General features: G+C 38.8%; 1 protein-coding gene across 50 annotated transcripts in view; it reads right to left on the bottom strand.

The window, feature by feature from the left end:
• The window catches only part of LOC117937160 (ankyrin-3-like), a 145,791-nt gene that overhangs the window by 26,398 nt on the left and 100,640 nt on the right, over positions 1–18,753 (bottom strand). For 25 of the 50 annotated variants that reach the window (XM_034860894.1, XM_034860892.1, XM_034860895.1 and 22 more), the window contains 14 exons: positions 17,185–17,287; positions 15,963–16,007; positions 15,532–15,638; positions 14,024–14,056; positions 11,695–11,919; positions 7,428–7,582; positions 6,907–7,118; positions 6,543–6,750; positions 5,231–5,327; positions 4,897–5,125; positions 3,332–3,457; positions 2,238–2,360; positions 1,695–1,721; positions 986–1,067 (listed from right to left, as the gene is read on the bottom strand). In XM_034860894.1, coding sequence (XP_034716785.1) covers positions 986–1,067; positions 1,695–1,721; positions 2,238–2,360; positions 3,332–3,457; positions 4,897–5,125; positions 5,231–5,327; positions 6,543–6,750; positions 6,907–7,118; positions 7,428–7,582; positions 11,695–11,919; positions 14,024–14,056; positions 15,532–15,638; positions 15,963–16,007; positions 17,185–17,287 — 1,772 coding nt within the window. The remainder of the gene's footprint in view (positions 1–985; positions 1,068–1,694; positions 1,722–2,237; positions 2,361–3,331; positions 3,458–4,896; positions 5,126–5,230; positions 5,328–6,542; positions 6,751–6,906; positions 7,119–7,427; positions 7,583–11,694; positions 11,920–14,023; positions 14,057–15,531; positions 15,639–15,962; positions 16,008–17,184; positions 17,288–18,753) is intronic. The other 25 variants (XM_034860921.1, XM_034860942.1, XM_034860940.1 and 22 more) reach the window with 11 other exon arrangements.

The raw sequence follows: 18,753 nt of genomic DNA on the forward strand, positions 1-18,753 counted from the left end.
ATTGAAGATGGAGTTACAAAAAGAAACGCTTTGTGTTACCGTTTGATTAGGGATTGGGACATGACTCAAACAGCAATGACAATGAATAAACTCAACGAAGCACACGCAGCAGCAAAGTAAACTTCTAAAGACAATGGCAAAGACTAACAATTGACAACAGAAAAATGGTAAGACAAATGCACCACAATTAACACAAAAACAACTTCTCTCTTTGGACTTTGGACTTGATTCTGGCGGAAATTTCAATCCGCTTTTTAAAAGTGCCTTTTATCTGTTTGGTCTAAAAATGACATACAGTACTGACAGATAGCCCAAATACAATTTGGACACTATGATACAACAAACCAAAACAATGGCTGCAGAAGTTTCCATTTATTATGTAACAAACAAAATATGACAAAATGTATTTTTCCAAGACTTAAGTGTTGGAGCATTTTGTCATGCAAGATAGGAAACAACTGGTGACAAGCACAAAGTGTGAAAAACAAACTTTAAAAAATTCAAAATTAAATTAAGCCAAACTCAGGACCTCCAATGGAGCATGCGTGTCCCACAAAAGCTGCTACATCATCACAAAGCAAACAACAGCTTTAAACTCAGTAGGGAAAAATGAAAAAAACACACAATTTTACTTTAACCTTCCACCCAAATGCCTATAACATGGTTGGTAAGGCAAAGATTTTTCTAAAACTTCTAAAACTCAACATTTGAAATCAACCAAACAAACCCAGAAGAAGTACAACTCACAACGTGGGCAAGCACAGCACAAAAACCACTCATTGACCCATGCAAAAATATGTACCATGTTGTAAACAGGCATGGGGACAGTGCATGTTATGTAGGATGAGAAATATGCATTTACATTTTTAATTTACATTAAGTAAGAAACAAATCTATCACGCATTTTACAGGTTAATTAATATTCTTTTAAATTGCCATTATTGTATTCATCAAAGGGGTTGTTAGTGAAAATGTCAAAACTCACTCAGTGCAGGCTCGGCCAGATAGCTGAAGCGCTTACGTAAGGCTATGGATGCAAAGGTATGACGTCGCTCTGGCTTTTCAGTCTGCAACAATAGCAAACAACACAAAAACCTATTAGTTCTTGGTCACCTTACTTTGTTTGGTGCTGCCAAATAATCAACACCTTATACATGTTAAATTAAAGCAAACCTAATTGTCTGCATTAGTTGGTATTAACATACTGTAAAGACAAAGCCAATATATAACAGTTGCGTAATAAAGCAGCAAATTGTCCTTTAAGAGCATTTACTTCACTGCAGTACTACTTACACTAACGTTGCTATGCCAAGGTAGCGAAATTAGCTTAGGTTAGTCATGATCAGCCTACAAACTCTACGATTTTACTACTTAAAAGAGCAAATAATCAGTTTTAAGTTAACGTGACTACGGGTTAAATCTTGACTTAAGGAAAGTGTAAGTACATCTTTACTCCAAAGCCACTTGTATCACATACTCACAGTAGGCGGAAAGGATAAGGATTGGACAATGGACAAATTTGACAAATTGTTTTTCATATCTACAATATATCATGCAAACTGAGCAGCTAAAGGTTGCTTTGAAGGAAAGCTCGTATTATTCTTGTAGAAGCGGAAAGAATAATGCTATGATGAAGCAGGGCCGCTTTAGATCTAGCGCAGAGAGCAGCAAATGGTGGGGAGGGTGTGGTTTACCTCATCCTCTGCATCTGACTCCATTTCCTGGTTCCCAAGATGCATTGCAGAAACAGGGGGAAGTAACATAATGGAAAGCAGGGGGAAAAGAAACATCAGGGTGTGAAAAAGGAGTGATTGACAGAAGCTCCAACTCAGAAGAGAAGCCACTTTAGCAAAAAAAAGAATAAAAGAAACAGAGACAAAACACCAAAAAGTATAAAGCGCCAACACTCAGCAGCAAAAGCAGCAAATAAACTCAAGCCACGCAAAGTCAGCTTGATGTAAAAAAAAAAAGAAGCCTTTTGCACAAAAGCCCTCAGCCAAAAGCATGTCATCCAAATCAAACGGTAGGTAGGAACAAAATGAAACAGCCAATGACAAGAACTTACAACCGATTTACATAGAGAGAAGCTTTAAACAGATAAAAGACACAGTGGCGGCAGTTTGGCCAAAGTCTTTCTCTGTTTTTCATCTATCAGTGTTATTGGGGCCAAACGTACCCTAACCATGAGTATGGTTATGGAGGTGACAACAGAGAATGGTGAGTTCATGTTACCTTACCTTTTTCACTGCAGGAAGCGTGATGTTCAGGTTGCACACGGCAGTTTGTGGAAGGCCTTTTATAGTCTTACACTCTTTAAGGAACGTAAGACGGCCGCAGGGCTCCTGGCTGGGATCTCTCACCTGGAGAGAGAACATTGCTTCTTTATGTGCCTCGTAGAGCTCGATCGATATATCGGCGGGCCGATATTAGGCATCACCCGATCCCTATTGGTATCGGCATTTATAATGGCAAATTTAAACAAAAAAATTAATTCATAAAAATCACTTATAAAGAAAAAAATTATTCTGATAAATAAATATTTTATTTATCTTCAAGATGCAACCACAAAGCATATAGAAATTCCTTATAACCAGATGTCTTTGAATTAGTTTTTAACATATTATCTTATCATTACATAATGACTAATGGAACAGGTCTATTTGTACGTAGTCAATTCAATTTTATTTTTATATCGGCAAATCACAACAGTTATCTCACTGCGCTTTTCATAAAAGAGCAGGTCTGGACAATACTCCTTGATGTTATCAGAATCAGGATCAGAAATACTTTATTGATCCCCTGAAGACACTCTGTATTTATTTATTTATTTACTTACAGAAACCCAACAATTCCTACCAATTCCCAGTAGTGTTATGCACATGGTGACCGGCTCCTGTAGTTCTAATAAGTTGTGTTGGGATAAAGCGTTGCCTGATGTAGTTAACAAGCAGACACAATCGTTTTCACCAAACAATGCAAGAGGATTGATTATGGAGAACAAGGGTCAATCAATGACATGAGAAAAGGGAACTAGGTTATCCCCTGTGGACTGGGATCACTGCATTTAAGGTAGTATGGGTAAGAGTAGGGCAGCTAATGGGGAATAGAGCTAAAACAATCTTAAATTAGCATTTTCTCCAGAATTATGTCCTTTGCCCTTTTGTACTCTGGTATAACAATTTCTGTGTAATTTTAGTAACTTTTTGTCATGTTGATTTATTATTTAGATCTTGCAACTCCAGTCTGAGAAGGAGGTTGTTGTAGGCAATGGAGATGATGATAGAGTATATATATATATATATATACTGTATATACTGTACTGATACAGTACCTTGACACAGAAGGGCAAACGGTTCTCCTTGAAGGCGTAGAAGTTAAGAACTAACTGCTGTCCACCTTTAGTCAGAGGAGCCAAGTTTCCATAGCAGTCCACATAGATGGGCCTGCCCTCCAGAACCTGATAGAGCAAATCACAGAGGTAAGAATGACACATGCAACAACTACATGCATCATTCTTGTTGCATATTCTTCAAAAGTGTTCATGATAAGGTTTGGAAGTAGCCCACAGCGGCTTGTAACCTACTCAGCACAAAGACTTACTAATCTTTCAACTTCCTGTTTCTTTCCTCAGTACTGCAGGAGTATTTGCACTACTTCCTGTTGTCATCATAGTAAAGTTACTGATTCATGAAATAAGCTTCATGTACTTCTGCAATCATGTTAAGGCACCTGATTAACACTTTACGATGAATGACTGAGTTTTAAGCAGATTCGCAAGTGACACCGTCGCTGTGTGACTAACCTAATCTGCAAAAACTAAACAATTGACCAAAGGATTGCTTTACAACCAATGTTTTACCTGACAGTTAAATCAAGTTAAGTCACTTTTTACAATCCATGGACAAGAACTTTGTCCACATACACTTTACACTGAGGGCCCTATCTTGCACCCGGCGCAGCAAAGATCAACGCAAGTATGTTTGCTATTTTAAGACCAATGCAGTTGTTAATTTCCCGTCCTGCGCCAATGTCCTTTAAAAAGCAAATGCATTTGCGCCTATCTGTGCGCCCATGGACGTGCTGCTCTTACCGGGAGGTGGGTTTAGGTGAACTCTTGGTGTTATGCTATCTTTTTTTTATTTTTTATTTATATATATATATATATATATATATATATATATATATATATATATATATATATATATATATATATATATATATATTTATTTATAGCAGCAAAAGTGACCAAAATAACCCTGGTCTAAAGTCAGTAACGCAGCATTTCATTATATTTTAACAGCCCATTGGTAAAATGTGCCTAGGCTCGTGCACAGAGCGTGCACACTATGCTCGTTACACACACACACACACACACACACAGGGACGCCCAGCAAAACACACATGCAAAAGATTAAAAATAAAGATATTATTGTGCAAATCCGCCATCATAACTGCAAATCGCCAAGGTACAAACGGGCCTTTTTTTAAAGGAAATAGTGGATGACACTGGTTTATTGCATGTTACACCCAAAACACACCTATGATTAATGAAGACAATAAGTACAACCATTTTGAACCATGCTCCCAGCACACGGACCCTTTTTTCCACCGTCATACAAGCAAAAGTGGATTCGGACACGCCCTAAACGCACCTTCGCCAGGCGCTTCAAGCCACGCGCTTAGATCGTTAAAATAGGGTCCCTAACGACATAATATAGTTTTATTAGCTTACTAGCTTTCACACATAGGATGGAAAACATTTGCTCAATAATGCAGGAATCTGGTAATTAAATATAAATAATTACATATTAAGGTCATTAATTTGGGATTATGCTCCAATATCCCTCTCCTTCTGTCTGTAATAGAATAGATCATAACCAACCAATAAGTATGTACCTCTATGTCTTTGCTCCTGGCCACCTCCTCAAAGTTCTCCTGCTGCTCTAGGGTCTTATCCACCTTGTCGTCCGTCATACAGAAGCACCTGAGATTGGACTCCACTGGGTCATTTGTCTTTGCAAACACCACAAACTTGGCCATGTAGGGCACACAGATGAGCTCCCTGTACAGCTGCATGGCCAAGCCCACTGTCTCTGGGATCTGGTGGCAGTCTGCTAACCAGAACCTGCACAGACGACAAAAAAAAAGATCAACATTTCAGACACAGAGATGAATATGACAGATTCAGAATAACCACAGTGTAAGATGTGCGTGCATGTGAGTGTCTCACCTGGCAGAAACATTAGTGGTGAAGGAGACACAGTCATTGATGAAGGTGAGGGGAGTTGTGCCAGTGATGTCTTCCCACTGTGCTGGGGATGTACCACCTGGTAGACAGTAATTTTTTTAATAAAAAAAGAAAAAGAAAAAGAAATCAATTTTAGAGCATCAACAATCAATCAATTACAGGTTCACCAGGCTTGAAAGAGGTTTAATATCCTGTGTGTCCGTCGCCGATCCACCAGTAACCCAGTCAAGGAAAGGGTTAACAGGAAGTTAATAGCCCTTGGCTATCTAATCTGTCAGATGGAGAGCAGGAGTGTGCTTGTGAAGTTTAAAGTTGGTAGTTCCCAGAGCACAAGTTGGTCATATCAGGGCTCAGATTAGAACCTATATTGAAACGTAAGCAACTAAAATTGCTGAATGTTAGAACATTGCGTCAAATTGGTTTTTATACCTGTGACTTATAAAGTGCCGGGTTTAATTCCATCATAGTGTTAATACTGTCAAAAAACGTTAGCTGACGTTGTTGTTCAGTAGATGGCTCAGCGATTATTGGCTGATTAAATTACTGATGTAAGTAGGGGCTGAGCCCCGCTGAAGGTCTGATTCTAGAATTGCCCCCTGATATACAGAAAACATGGAGTGACATTTTAAAACAGACACTTGACAGAAGTTACAATTTCTTTTGAAAAGTTATTCTAATTTAGATAACATAGTACTTTATTCATCCTGGTAGGGAAGTGTGCAATTAAAAAGAGTCCAAATAAAACAAAATATGAACTATATTATTAATAAGGTGCAAAAACCAATGTACACAATGGCAGTAATGTCAACAAGTTAGAAGGTGTTGTGTCATAAATACACTGGTTAACAGTACATCTATTATTGGTACATATTTTATAGGTTAAATAATAAAGATAGTTAAATAAATATTAGATTAATTCAATTTAAAGTAATATGTTTTAATGATAATTTGTCAGATGCTTTTAAAAGTTAAATTAGCAAATTAAGAATTATTCAAATTACATATGCTCTCATAATTTACACACTGCTTACTGCCCAGACACCACACAACTGTTATGAAATATGCAGATATATATCACTTTCTAAACAAATATAGTGCATTTAGATTGTTGTCATGTATCCTCTTGCCCATCACAAACAAATGTCTAACCCCAATCCTTAACCTTAATTTAACCTTAGCTTTAACTAAAGAAGAGCCACAATAACTTTGGTTTTTGAAAGATTTCTCACTCTAAAGGTGCAGAACTGAAATTGGTCCTCACAAAGATAGCGTTACAGAACCATCCCACACATACCTGTAATGCTACAGAGAAGGCGGAGACATGGAGTGCAGTCTCCTTTGTAGCCGTTTGTAAGACCCTCCCCTGAGAGGGGCGGGACTGGGATTGTCATGGTGATGGGCTTGTGGAACTTCCTTCTTCTGGGCTCCACAGTAACGATGGGGCTGAAGGTTGCTCGGTTACCAAGGATTTTCTTCACAGTCTCATCGGGCACCGGCTGGGCCTGGGACAGAAGAGATCAGTGATGTGTGTTTAATGTGTGTAAAGGTTTGTTTACCCACATGTACAATTGTTTGTGTGTTTTTTCTTTAGCTTCTGCGGTGGTCTGTGGTCCCAATTCTTCATGAGTCAGACAGATCATGCATATCTCTAGACTCACCTGGAGTCCAACTTTGATCTTCTTGGTTAGCGCCCCCTCAGGGAAGGAAGCCTGAACCAACGGGATGCTCCGGCTGCACAGAGTCCCGCCCTCTGGTCCCATTTGATTAGTCTCCTGCCTGATTCGAGACACAACAGCAAAGTACTGTGGGAAGTCCTTGGTGATGATGCGGCAGATTCTCTTCTTCTCCAGCTCCTCAGGACTGTCCAGTTCTACAGGGAAGGGAAAGACATAAATGCTAATCAATCACACGTAAATGATAAAAAATGTTTGTTTTTCTAAACCTACAGAAAAGGCTTAGTTTGTACTACTAGCACCAGGTATCTTAATTATCTGTATCTGCTTTAATGGTCTTGTAATTACGTAACTGGCATTCATAAAAAAACAAAAAAGACATAAGACGTACTTTAACTTGATGTTTATATATACAACCTTGCCTGGGCGCCAATGTTACACAAAGTTTGAACTAAAATAATGAAAGTAAAAAAGTCTAAATGGAATCTAAATGCTGTGTGCATCACCTTCATCCATCCCACTGAGCAGCTGATGGAGGTCATCGCTCTTATAGTCGTACAGATGCTCCTTCCAGCTTTCTCCGTTCTCGCTGCGCAGCAGAATCAGCTCTCTCTCTTGGCCCCGCATCGAGCCAAAATGAGGGATCTCCACTATCACGGGCCTGGTAAGGTACATGTCATGGAAGTATGGTTTAATTATTCCTGTTTATTATTCAGTTAAGACTGAAATGGCAGATAATGTGTAAACCAAGGAAATAGAGGTTAAGGTTACAATGATAGTAGTAATTTTGTGAACATCCATAGTCCCACTGGGGCTAAAACCAATGCAAAATTTAATCTGAATAAGAAATAATGGAGAACATGTCATAGAGCTTCTCTTTAAGCATAGGCAGGGTTTAACATTGAAAAGAAGCATTTATTTGCACCAGTTTGTTCATCCCACAACTAAAGTGAAATAGGAACATTGAAGGACATTGGCGAAAGCACATACTGTACAGGTATAAATGAACTTTCAGTTCTGCTTATGACAGTGTTGCTTCATAATGATAGCTGTGGCTGCAGTTCGATGAGACATTCACAGTGCATGTCAAGGCTTGGCATGGCATGATACGGCTTGACAAGAAACACATGAAATGGAATGAGGAGTGAGGGGAAAAAGCTGCACAGCCCTTATTAAACAAGACATGATAGCAACACAAGAAAGGAGGATGACTATACTCTATTCTGAGGACCACTTCCCCTCAGACTAGAGAGTACAACAGGACAGACAGAGAGGAACTATATTCATTGATCAGCCTATAAAACACTGTCACAAAATGTCTTAAAAGTATGATTTTTTTAATCCGCTTCTTACTGTGAGTGCTAGAACCAACTACATAAATGCAAAATGTACTATTTCCTGCCATAATTATTGATGAATTCAGATTGTAAGGTGGAAGTGGACAAGCAGCGCTTGATGCATTGGCAGCTCATTTGTAAACACATGTACAAAACCGTAATGTATGCAAAGGATTTCACGTTTTAAGCAAGTTTGCATGGAAGCTTTTGAGGGCAACTGGTTATATGTTGAAAATATTGTCTTTAAAAGCCCAAATAAATGTGATGAACAAAACCATTCAAGAATTTTACGTACATTTTAACAGACTATTTTATGATTTACTTTATTGTATTTATTTTAAACCTTTCTGTTATGTTCTGTTATCTGCTGCTCCAACGGTGAACTTTAACCGAATCAAAGATGTTATATAAAAGATGTTTCTGCTAAATGTATTAAATCAATTAACATGTCATGTTTCAATCGCATTCTAAGCCCACAGAAGACCGAGCAGGAAAAGCGGATGACTGAGCGGTGAGCGGCCATCTCTTGCTACCTGCAGGTTTGTAACGTCATGCTCTCCACGTTTCCTGTATGAAATCTCCCTTTAAAAGTATTGGGTTTCTGATTTATAATAAATGATTCTTCGGTTTACAATGCAACTAATCATAGCGTGTGATTTCTTAAACCATAAGATAGAACATTTCTACTGGCTGTGAGCTAGATAGTTAAGATAGCTAATGTTAACTCTTTCACATCAGACGATGGAAGCTGGACACAACTGGTACAATGTTGTTATTTCCTTTTTCACAAAATCTATTTTATTTTTTTCTTCTTCCGCACTATTCTCACTGTTTTGAAGCAGACGGGGAGCGTCCGAAAAAAACACATTTGTGCTATTCGCTGATGTTGTCATTGACACACAACTTTAATTGTTGCTTATTCAGTCATAAATGAACTATATTGTGGAAAAATTGTTTCATAGGTGCTTAAAATCTCAAGATTTACATTTTTATGAAGAAAACTTGAATTACAAGCCTTTATAATTACAATCAAGATTGTAACGTGACAAACCACAAAAAGTAGCATACTTGCCAAGTTTTTACAGTATGGATCAGTAGAACTCTTTTCTACTAATGTTTTTGGAAATTAATTATTAGAAAAAATTGAGGGATGACATAAAACTGATCTTAAAAGGTGAAGTAAAGTAACAGCGACCATGGGATGCAGGATGATGCTCGGCTTGAGGAGGAAAAGGCTCATGCCCAACAAGCGCAGTCCAGTCCAAACAGCCAATCAAAACCTTTACTTTCAGTGAAATCAGAAGCCCACTGAAAGCTTCTGAAATAAAAAGAAATACAATGGTCTCTCAATGAAAGTGGCTGGAAAGTAATCATAATGGATTTAAAGCTATATGTTGTAGTTTTAGGAAGAACATTTCAAATGTAAAAGCTATAGTGTATTATTAACTCTCCCTGGGATGTTGATGAGGGTAAACAAATCCACGTTGCCGTGGTGAACCATCATCCAACTAACTTTAAATAATAGGAAAAACTACTGTAGTGACCTCCCTTTAAAAGTTTCAGGATGTCTTGATTTCTTCCCAAAACTACATCGTAACCATGTAATAGTAATGCTGTATCAACAGAGATGGGTAAATCATGTCCATCAGCATGAATCAGCCTCAGCCATGTCCCTTCCTCGGGGAGGTGGGAGGTACGGGAGGGAGTAGAGCAGGGAGAGGGGATGCTATTTGGTTCCTACCCAACAAATCTAGTTCCTCTGGGTCCCAGCTGTAGCACTGGACTAACCAGGCTCTCGCCTTCATTAAGGGCTGGCAGCTTTCTGGGAAGATGTAGTTTACTGTGTCCGCAAGATAATGAAACACACACGCACACCCACGTACATACACAAAACACACACTTGCATTGTCAGTACGCACACACCATTGACTTTTTTTTTTTTTTTTTTGTCCAGTAGTCATCATTGACACCAGTAAAGGCAACTACTCACACACAAAATCAGTTTCACGTTACACACACGGTGTACTGGTTACATCTAATGCTGACAAATTTATCTGCCCACCTTAAGATCCAATAATAATCAGTCGTCGAAGTATTGCATAAGTATTCAGTATCTGAAGTATTAAGATTAGGCCTGCAAGATATAGGATAAAATCTGACATTGCAATGTTTTTCCCCCTGCAATATATATTGCGATATATACTTGAATAGCTCTATTTGAAAATAATAAATAGTCTCAACTACCGCGGTGATTTTGTAGGGGAGTGCATCTACATAGAAGATTAAAATGAAAAGGATATTTTCTAATGTGAACCATTCTTTGTTAAACTTTAATGCTTAACAAACACCAAAGCCAGCAAGCGCTGTGATTTTAGAGAGGGAAATTAGGTAGAAATACGCTGGTTGACTAGCATGACACCATTGTATTCATATATTTCCTTTTAAATGTCAGGTTGTGATCGACTAGCGGGGCCTACATTTCATTGTTATAGTGCAAAAGTATTATTATTATAGTACTTATTATGCAGAATAGGTCAGAAATGTATTTATTATATTATTGTATAATATTTACTGATGCATTAATGTGTAAATCACTTTGTTGTTTATTATTAGTGTTTTTTTGGTTTTCAATTACGAAAAAAAGTCCGTACAGCACATTAGGATGAACTGTGTCTGTGGACGGCCTTAGTGACTATACTGTAGGCCAGTAAGCCTATGATCAGAGGGGAGTTATATTTGCTAATAATATGTTAGATTTACGTCAAGAATTTTGAATTAAAAAAAAAAAATAGAAATACAACACATCACAACACAACCCCCCCCCTCCCCAGGGGTCCAGGACCCCCTGTTGAAGATCCCTGCTCTAGAGTAACAGATATTTGTCTTAAAGTTGTACTCAAATTCAGAAACATCTTTATTAAACATGCAGAAATATACTGTATGTGTTGCATTTTGCTTTCTTGTATTTACACTGTAATTTAATACATTAAAAAGGTAATTAAACCTTTGCATTCAGTTGAGCCAAATGTATCATTTCCGTTGGTTTTGACACACTTCCTGACATAGACGTAGAGTTTTCATGTACAGTAGATAAAACAAAAACATGTGCACATGTAACCTCAAAATCTACACTTTTCCACAGTTTACATCTGTTATTGATGTTGCCTTTACGCTGCCAAGCTGGACTTAATGCTTGAGGGTGAGCACACTGGAATAATTACACTTTAACAGCAAATTAAACAGCAAGTATTCCACCTAAACGTGCACATTCACTCATTCACACTTTTAAATAAAGGCAGATGGCTGGAAATGGCGATGGCAAGAAGTGCAAGGAAGGTGATGTCAAGTCACCAAACAAAAGTGTAACAAAAAAAGCAATTAAGCAAACAGCAACCATATTGGCAAGGTTTAAAAACAAACAAACATTTAGTCTTACCCGAGGAACTGAGCTCCTGCCGGGCCGACCTCAACCAGTCGGCTGGCCAGGCCTTCTCCCTCCACCATCGGAGGAGGCGACGCCAGTTTGTGTCTCTTGACCAGTCGACAGGTGATCCTGGTGGGCGCTGTGCACTTTCTGGGGGGGATGATGATGCGCATGCCGTTGTGACGACTTCCTCTCATGGAGCCGCCCCTGGCGTCGACCATGAAGCTGACCAAGAACCTGACAGAGAACAAAAAAGAGGAAGAAAAAGGGAGGAGAGGAGGAAGAGACAAAGAGTGACAGGAGACACAGAGAGAGAAAGAGTGAAGCCGAGCGTGCAAAGACAAAAGTAAAAAAAAAGAGTAGCATGGGAGAAATAGAGATAACCAACGAGAGGAGAAGATATAGAAAAGGAATGGAATAAAAAGTAAAATACACATCAATTTAACAGCCGTTTTGATGGAGAGAGAGGCGCTTTAGTTGAGGTGAGGCCCATCTCATGCTGTGATCTTCAAAACACAAAGGAAAAGAGAGATAAAGACATGTGCAGAGTTTTCTGTGTTGGCTATGGCTGCGCTTTAACAAAAATTGATTGGTGATTACTATTAGAAAAAAAAAACCAACTTCATCAAGTATGTTACTAAAGCCATTTCCAGAACATGAATATTCTTCAGTGAATGCTATTCAGTGTGGACATATTAGCCAAGATGCCAACACAGGAGCCTCCAGTGTAACCGTAAGTGTTGTATCCATATTAGAAAGGTGTTGTACTTCTGTGTGTCACTCGTTTTAACTCAAATAAAGAAATCACACACACACACACACACACAGATCCACTACATGCAATTTGGCAAATGAGATGTCATGTTAGTGTTTATGCTTTTAAACAAACGGTGTGAATATAATTAAAATTTTGCATTAATGAAACCTTTGAAAAGTATGATTAAAGATATTATTTGGAACAGGGATCAGTGTATTATCTGCAGCAGGTGGCGGTCGGCACATTCCCAGTTTGGAGAAACAGACAGGAGTACTGACAAGGAACCTAAGCAATGTCCTGCTGGACGGGGTCTGTGGCAAAACGTATTTTAGACACTTAAAAACAGTCAATATCAGTTTAAGTGTATGCTATACTACAATATTTGCACTGCATTACCTTGCACTATGGTAAGGAACTAACAAATCTAACAAACCAGGTAAGAAACCTGTTTTTGGAGTCTGGCGTCTTTGAAAAGCGCATCGATGAATTCAACGGCTTCAGTTCCCTGTTGGAAAGGGCCGATTTAAGCTATGAAACTGCAAAATATAGCGTATACCTATAAAGATGTTTAGGGTGTCCAAAACCCAATAAACTGCTGCCCCTGTCCTGCAGGACATTGCTTAACGTCCGTGTCGGTATTCCAGTCTGCTTCTCTAAACGGGGGGCGTGCCAAACGCCATCTACTGTAGCTAACACACTACTACAAACTACTATTTTTAGTCACTGTTACATTATCTTTTATTGGGACTGTTATTGCCACTATTCATTACACCCTCAACCGGCCCTCTCAGACTCCGCCTACCAAGAGCCTGGGTCTGTTGTTGGGTTCTTGTTAATTATAGAGTGTGTTCCAGACCTACTCTATCTGTAAAGTGTCTCTTGTTAGAAAGTATTTTAAGACTAGTAAAAGTGAGGCGGCTTGGTTGGAACATTCCACGTAGCCATATTTTTAAATATCTAGTTAGCTTTTAGCACTCACTTAATGTAGATCCCTATGAAATCTGTCTTAAAGCTTTTTTAAATTCTCAATTTTGCGATTCTGTCCAGGAAACTATAGGACTATACATTAATGCTGCCATCAATCTGACCCCAGCCGGGCCCCAGTCAGAATGTGGTTGATATATACACACATATATATATATATATATATATATATATATATATATATATATATATATATATATATATATATATATATATATATATATATATATATATATATTTCAATCTCAAATAGGACTGTAATCAACTGATTTAACTGCCTAACCTTAATCTATTCAAAAGAGTGTCGACTGTCAAAGAGTTTGGAGATGTAAAAACATTCAGATCCCGCTGTACAAAGTCTGCCAGGTATTGTAACACGAAATCATTGAGATCAGTTAAGAGACTCACAAAGATTTCTCCCAAACAAAAGTAAACACACGGGCAAAATAATCCAAATCTGAAACAACACAGGTCATGTGTGAGGAGAGCAAACACAGATGTTGTGAGTGAACAGAGAGGGGAGGGTGGGATGTCACCGGACAAAAAAACGAACTAGGTAGTGGTGGTGATGAAAGAGAGCAACTAATCACAGTCAATCACCTGCTGTCGTACTGCGGGAGCGGAGAGGAAAAACTGCAGGATGGACGACAAAGCAACGCAGGAGTGACAGGTAAACAACAGATCTTTATCATTGGAAATAGCACTGAGAAGACAATTACCAAGGAGTGCTTTTAGTGCAACATTTTGGAAAATTTGCTTTCTGATGGAGAGCTAAGCTTGATTTATAGTTCTGCGAAGGCTCCATGCAGAGCTTTCAGCCTAGAATATACGCGAGTGGCCTGATGCCCTTGCACTGCTAACACTGCGATGTCAACTGCATTTCCCTGTATCTGTACCTGTTCTCTGCTAAATGACAATAAACTTGAATCTTATCTTATTTATCTTACTTGTTGGTGTGTGCGTCGAGCTGGCATGTGTGTGTGGGGAGTGTGTGATAGAGCGAGGGAGAAAGCGAGAGTGACGTTGATTTTTTCGAGAGTTGCAAGTCAGGCTACAACGTATGGTCTGGCGTAGGTTTGTGTCTCCATGTACCTACGTATGTAGCAACGGCGTAGATTTTACGCATAAGTATGAATCAAGCTTTAAGGAGATTAATACAATAACATGTCTGTCTGTTCAATGTAAGGCTACAGCTTGAAGCTGGTTAGCTTAGCAGTTTGTAAGACTTAGAGGTGCCGGTAGGCAGATTCTAGCAAAGCTACAGTGTCTGGTGCCCGTCCCTTGTTTTCATCTACTGGCTAGGTCATCCATATGTTCACAGGGTCCTCGTTGTAAGAGATTGGTGAGGGTTATCTTTGCAGTTGTAAAGTAAAGAAAACTGACAGTCTGCAAATATAGGGGCATTGGTTTAAAGGAGTATAACATCAGCAAGCTTTAAACTGTTGATTACAACATAGCTGACACAGGAAAACATACACTGAACATTTGACCTAGGGGAAAAAACATTGAGAACTTTAAACACTTTGAAAGGGCTCCTTATTGAGTCATGTTAAGAGGATATTTAGGTGGGGAATATAGGACCCGTTGGAATAGATACAATCACTCGCTTTGCCCGGCTTTTCTTAATATTTTTTATCGGCCAGATGTGAGAGTGGTATTGTCTCATCTAACTCTCCGCCAATAAAAGCAAGTTAGCGTATTCCAAAAATGTCAAACTTTTATTTACATTACAGCTCGTTCATTTCCACAGTTACAGAAGGTGAGGCCCGGGTGGATCTGCTGCTGCGAGGCCAATGATTTACCTGGCCTTTAAGATCAGCTGGTGAGATTCTTTGATTTGGTTAAACAGTATGATTGAGTATAGATGTTTTGGTACTGTGTTATTGGACAGTAATTACGGAAATGTGTGACGTGTAACTTTTGCTAACAGATTAGCGTTCACAATCAAGAACAGACAACCAGAGAGGGTGAAGAGGAACAGCTGCAGGTACCATAGGAGTGATTTTTCTCGAAAAGAAAGAAAATGAGAAAGGAAGACTGACAGAAAATATAGATAAACATACATGGAAACAAAGATATGCACGAGTCTTGTATTCTTTCAAACGTACCCGGAGTGTATTGGTGAGGAGACCAGGTTGACATTGTCCAGTGCGTCTGCAGTCCAGCTGTATCTCCTCAGAGAGTCGTTGTCACAGTCCTTAGCCACCGCCAAATGCTGTGGAGGCAACAACAAGCTGATTGCATGTGCACAATAAGAAAAAATAAAGTGTAAGAAATGGCAGCTTTTGTCATGAAGCCATGCATTTAAATAACAAAGAAAAGTCCGACAATTGAAAAGGAAGGAATCTAGTTTTAATGTAGTGGTAGTGTCTAATTATTTATTACCAAGACATGGACAAAGAATAGAGTAAATAATAAATATATACTGTACATGCTTTGATAGTGGCATAACTGAACAGAAATACGATCGTATGCTGCATATGACAAATGATAAAAAAAAAGTCTTATGACACATTCTCACATGCAGTTGAACATCTACCTTATTATGTTGCTCTACTATGAAAGACCTTTCCTTACAGAGCATCTGGCGCAGCGTGAGAGGGGACAAGCTGGTATTTAGCAACTGTTACATTCACACATATGATCAGGTAACTCTGGAGTACTCGTCAGGTTACTGCATTGTGTGTCTCACTGTAGTAGAACGGTCTGTCACACGTTTGCAGGGAAAACAATAGCATGCATATTGGAGCATGTACAGACTCCTTCTGACAAAAGGTTTAAAGTTTGTCCGTCTCATTGCCTTCAAATTGAAAATGTTTCATTATATTAATTTCTCTGAGGCTTTCGTGTTCGAGCTTAAAGGGCCCGCCACTGATTTTAGATATGAAGCTTAATTTACTAATCATGGTTAGTACTACACTAACTTAAAACAGTTGTATACTGCCTTCTGTGACTCTGGAGGAGCTGTATACAATTTGAAAACAATTTAATCAAAGTTATAAGTTGGCTGCATGGAGCTTCAGAGAAATGGGCAACAAATAGTTGCATTATGGGAAGTGTAGGATACAATGTTTTGGACTAGTGTGTCAGCCTCTGCTGCATCATTGTGACAATGCGTGTGGTTAGACTATCCTCCAACTGTTTGGAAGTGTAATACTATAAAACCTGGAGGACCAGTTTTGCATATTCTATTATATGAAAATGTTTATTGTATATTCCCCAAAATAAGGATTCATCAATAAATGTTTTGGTATCAGAAGTACAACTCGAGTATTATTTGGCAATGACGCACATTTTCTAACAATATGCAGAACAGTTGAGCGTGTCTTGTGCTTCTATTGCTGGGCACAAAAAAGTTTCTTGCTAAATGTTTTTTTGATAAGGTTTTAACCCGAGGTAAGAATCTGCTGATCTTAGGATAAAAGAGCTGTGTGGTCTTTCGGCATGTAGGATATCTTTGTTGGATATATTCTACAAGTTTTACCTGAATTCCAACTTTACTTTAAGATTATGCCCTTGATATAAGTGGGTCATCACAGTAACCCCTATTCCTTAGTCTTTCAGTAAAATGTTACAGGATGGGTTGTCTTTATGTCAACACCAACTCAGGTGTAAGAGGATTGCTGGCTTTTGGCACAGCACCAAGACAGCTTTGACACAATCGGAGACAGGAACTCTCTCTCCGGTGAAGTTAATGACTAACTGGAAGAGAAAGAAAGAAGCCAGCAAAGGGACAAAAAAAAAAGACACAGAGTACGTACCATCTCCTTATTGGGTGCCAGCATCTCCTCTATCATCATGCTGTCCCGCGTGAACGAGCTCCGGTTCAGCGTGTGGGACCTATCAGAACTGAAGGAACGCAGGCTTGGTGTGGTTGCCGTAGTAGTCACGGATTACCAAGACAACCGTCACAATGATGGAGAGGGGAGGTGAGGAGGAGTTGGAGGGGGGGGGGGGGGGGGGGGGGGGGGGGGGGGGGGGGGTATGAAAGTGAATAGAAAAAACAAACAAACACATTAAATGCATGCAGCTTCCAGGAACCTGACTTTATGTCACCATTGACAACAACCACAAGGAGGGATGTCAGTTGTTTTCAAGATAAAACCCAGAGCTGAAAAGAAGTGATCGGTATGCATGTGATACCTACGAGTCTGAGGCAACAAGAAAACATCAATTTCTGTAGAAATCCAGATGCAAATGCAGTCGTCAGTGCACCTCTTGAAAAAACAATAACTACAGTGTCTTCACCTTTGTATGGCAGCTTTTTTTAGCCTCTTCAGTTTTAGCGACTAGGTCATTCACAACATGCTACCACACAACTGCCCTGAAAAGACTGAGGGAAGCAGAGTAGCTTATGAAAGATAAGCAGATTACAGTGTGATGGACAATGGACACATTGTCTAGGACAGGAAGCTGGTTTGGCCAATAATTAGCTGCTGTCATTTTGTCTAACATTCACGCATATTAATCAAAGATTTTACATTTCTATCCCAATACATTTGTCAGTGATGGTACGCTGTGATGTTGTTTGCTTCAGAGAGACTTTTATGAGGCAAAAAAGGGCATTCCTGAGCAATGACATGATGAATGTTAGCCTGCAATGTCTCAAGCACAATTACAACAGCGCTGTTTGCTCTACACAAGTAAACTGATGGGAACCAGTTAGGTGGTGCTCATGCGAGCTGCTCTGTAGCACAACACTGGAAAAACACCCCCCTAATTCTGAGATGACAGAGCTATGGAAGCTGAGAAAGGATGTTTTGCAATACACACACACACACACACATATATATCTATATAGTATATATATAGTAAAGTAATTATCTAGAAACAGGATTGTCGGGGAAACAAAATATAGTGTTTTTGTGATAATGAGATAATAATCCTGTTACAAATAAATCATTTTTATCATGTCATTCCAATCTGTCTTCTTCATTTAAGGTCAAGCCGAAACAGAGGAAAGCATCTGCTATTCTGATTTTATAGTTAATTTAGAGAGAAAAAAGCTAATTCAATTATTATGGAAGATTTAAGATGCCTCTCCTACACCTTCTCATGAACTGATATAAGTGCAATGTATGTAGTATAGGCAGGCAATACATGTTTTTTTCTGTACTGTGTTGGATTTTAACGGGTATTTACATTCACTGAATTTATTCAGTTCTTAAAGATAAAAAGCTAAATAATTGTTCTTTTGGCATGTTTTTTTGTTTCATTTATAGCGCGGTAAATGCATCCATAACAAGGAAATACATTTGAATTGTATTTAACTTTTTTTTAAGTTAGGCATCATCCATAAATGATCATAAGATAAAAGGATAAAAAAAATA

Source organism: Etheostoma cragini, chromosome 21, assembly GCF_013103735.1.
Source record: "Etheostoma cragini isolate CJK2018 chromosome 21, CSU_Ecrag_1.0, whole genome shotgun sequence".
NCBI classification, from domain to species: domain Eukaryota; kingdom Metazoa; phylum Chordata; class Actinopteri; order Perciformes; family Percidae; genus Etheostoma; species Etheostoma cragini.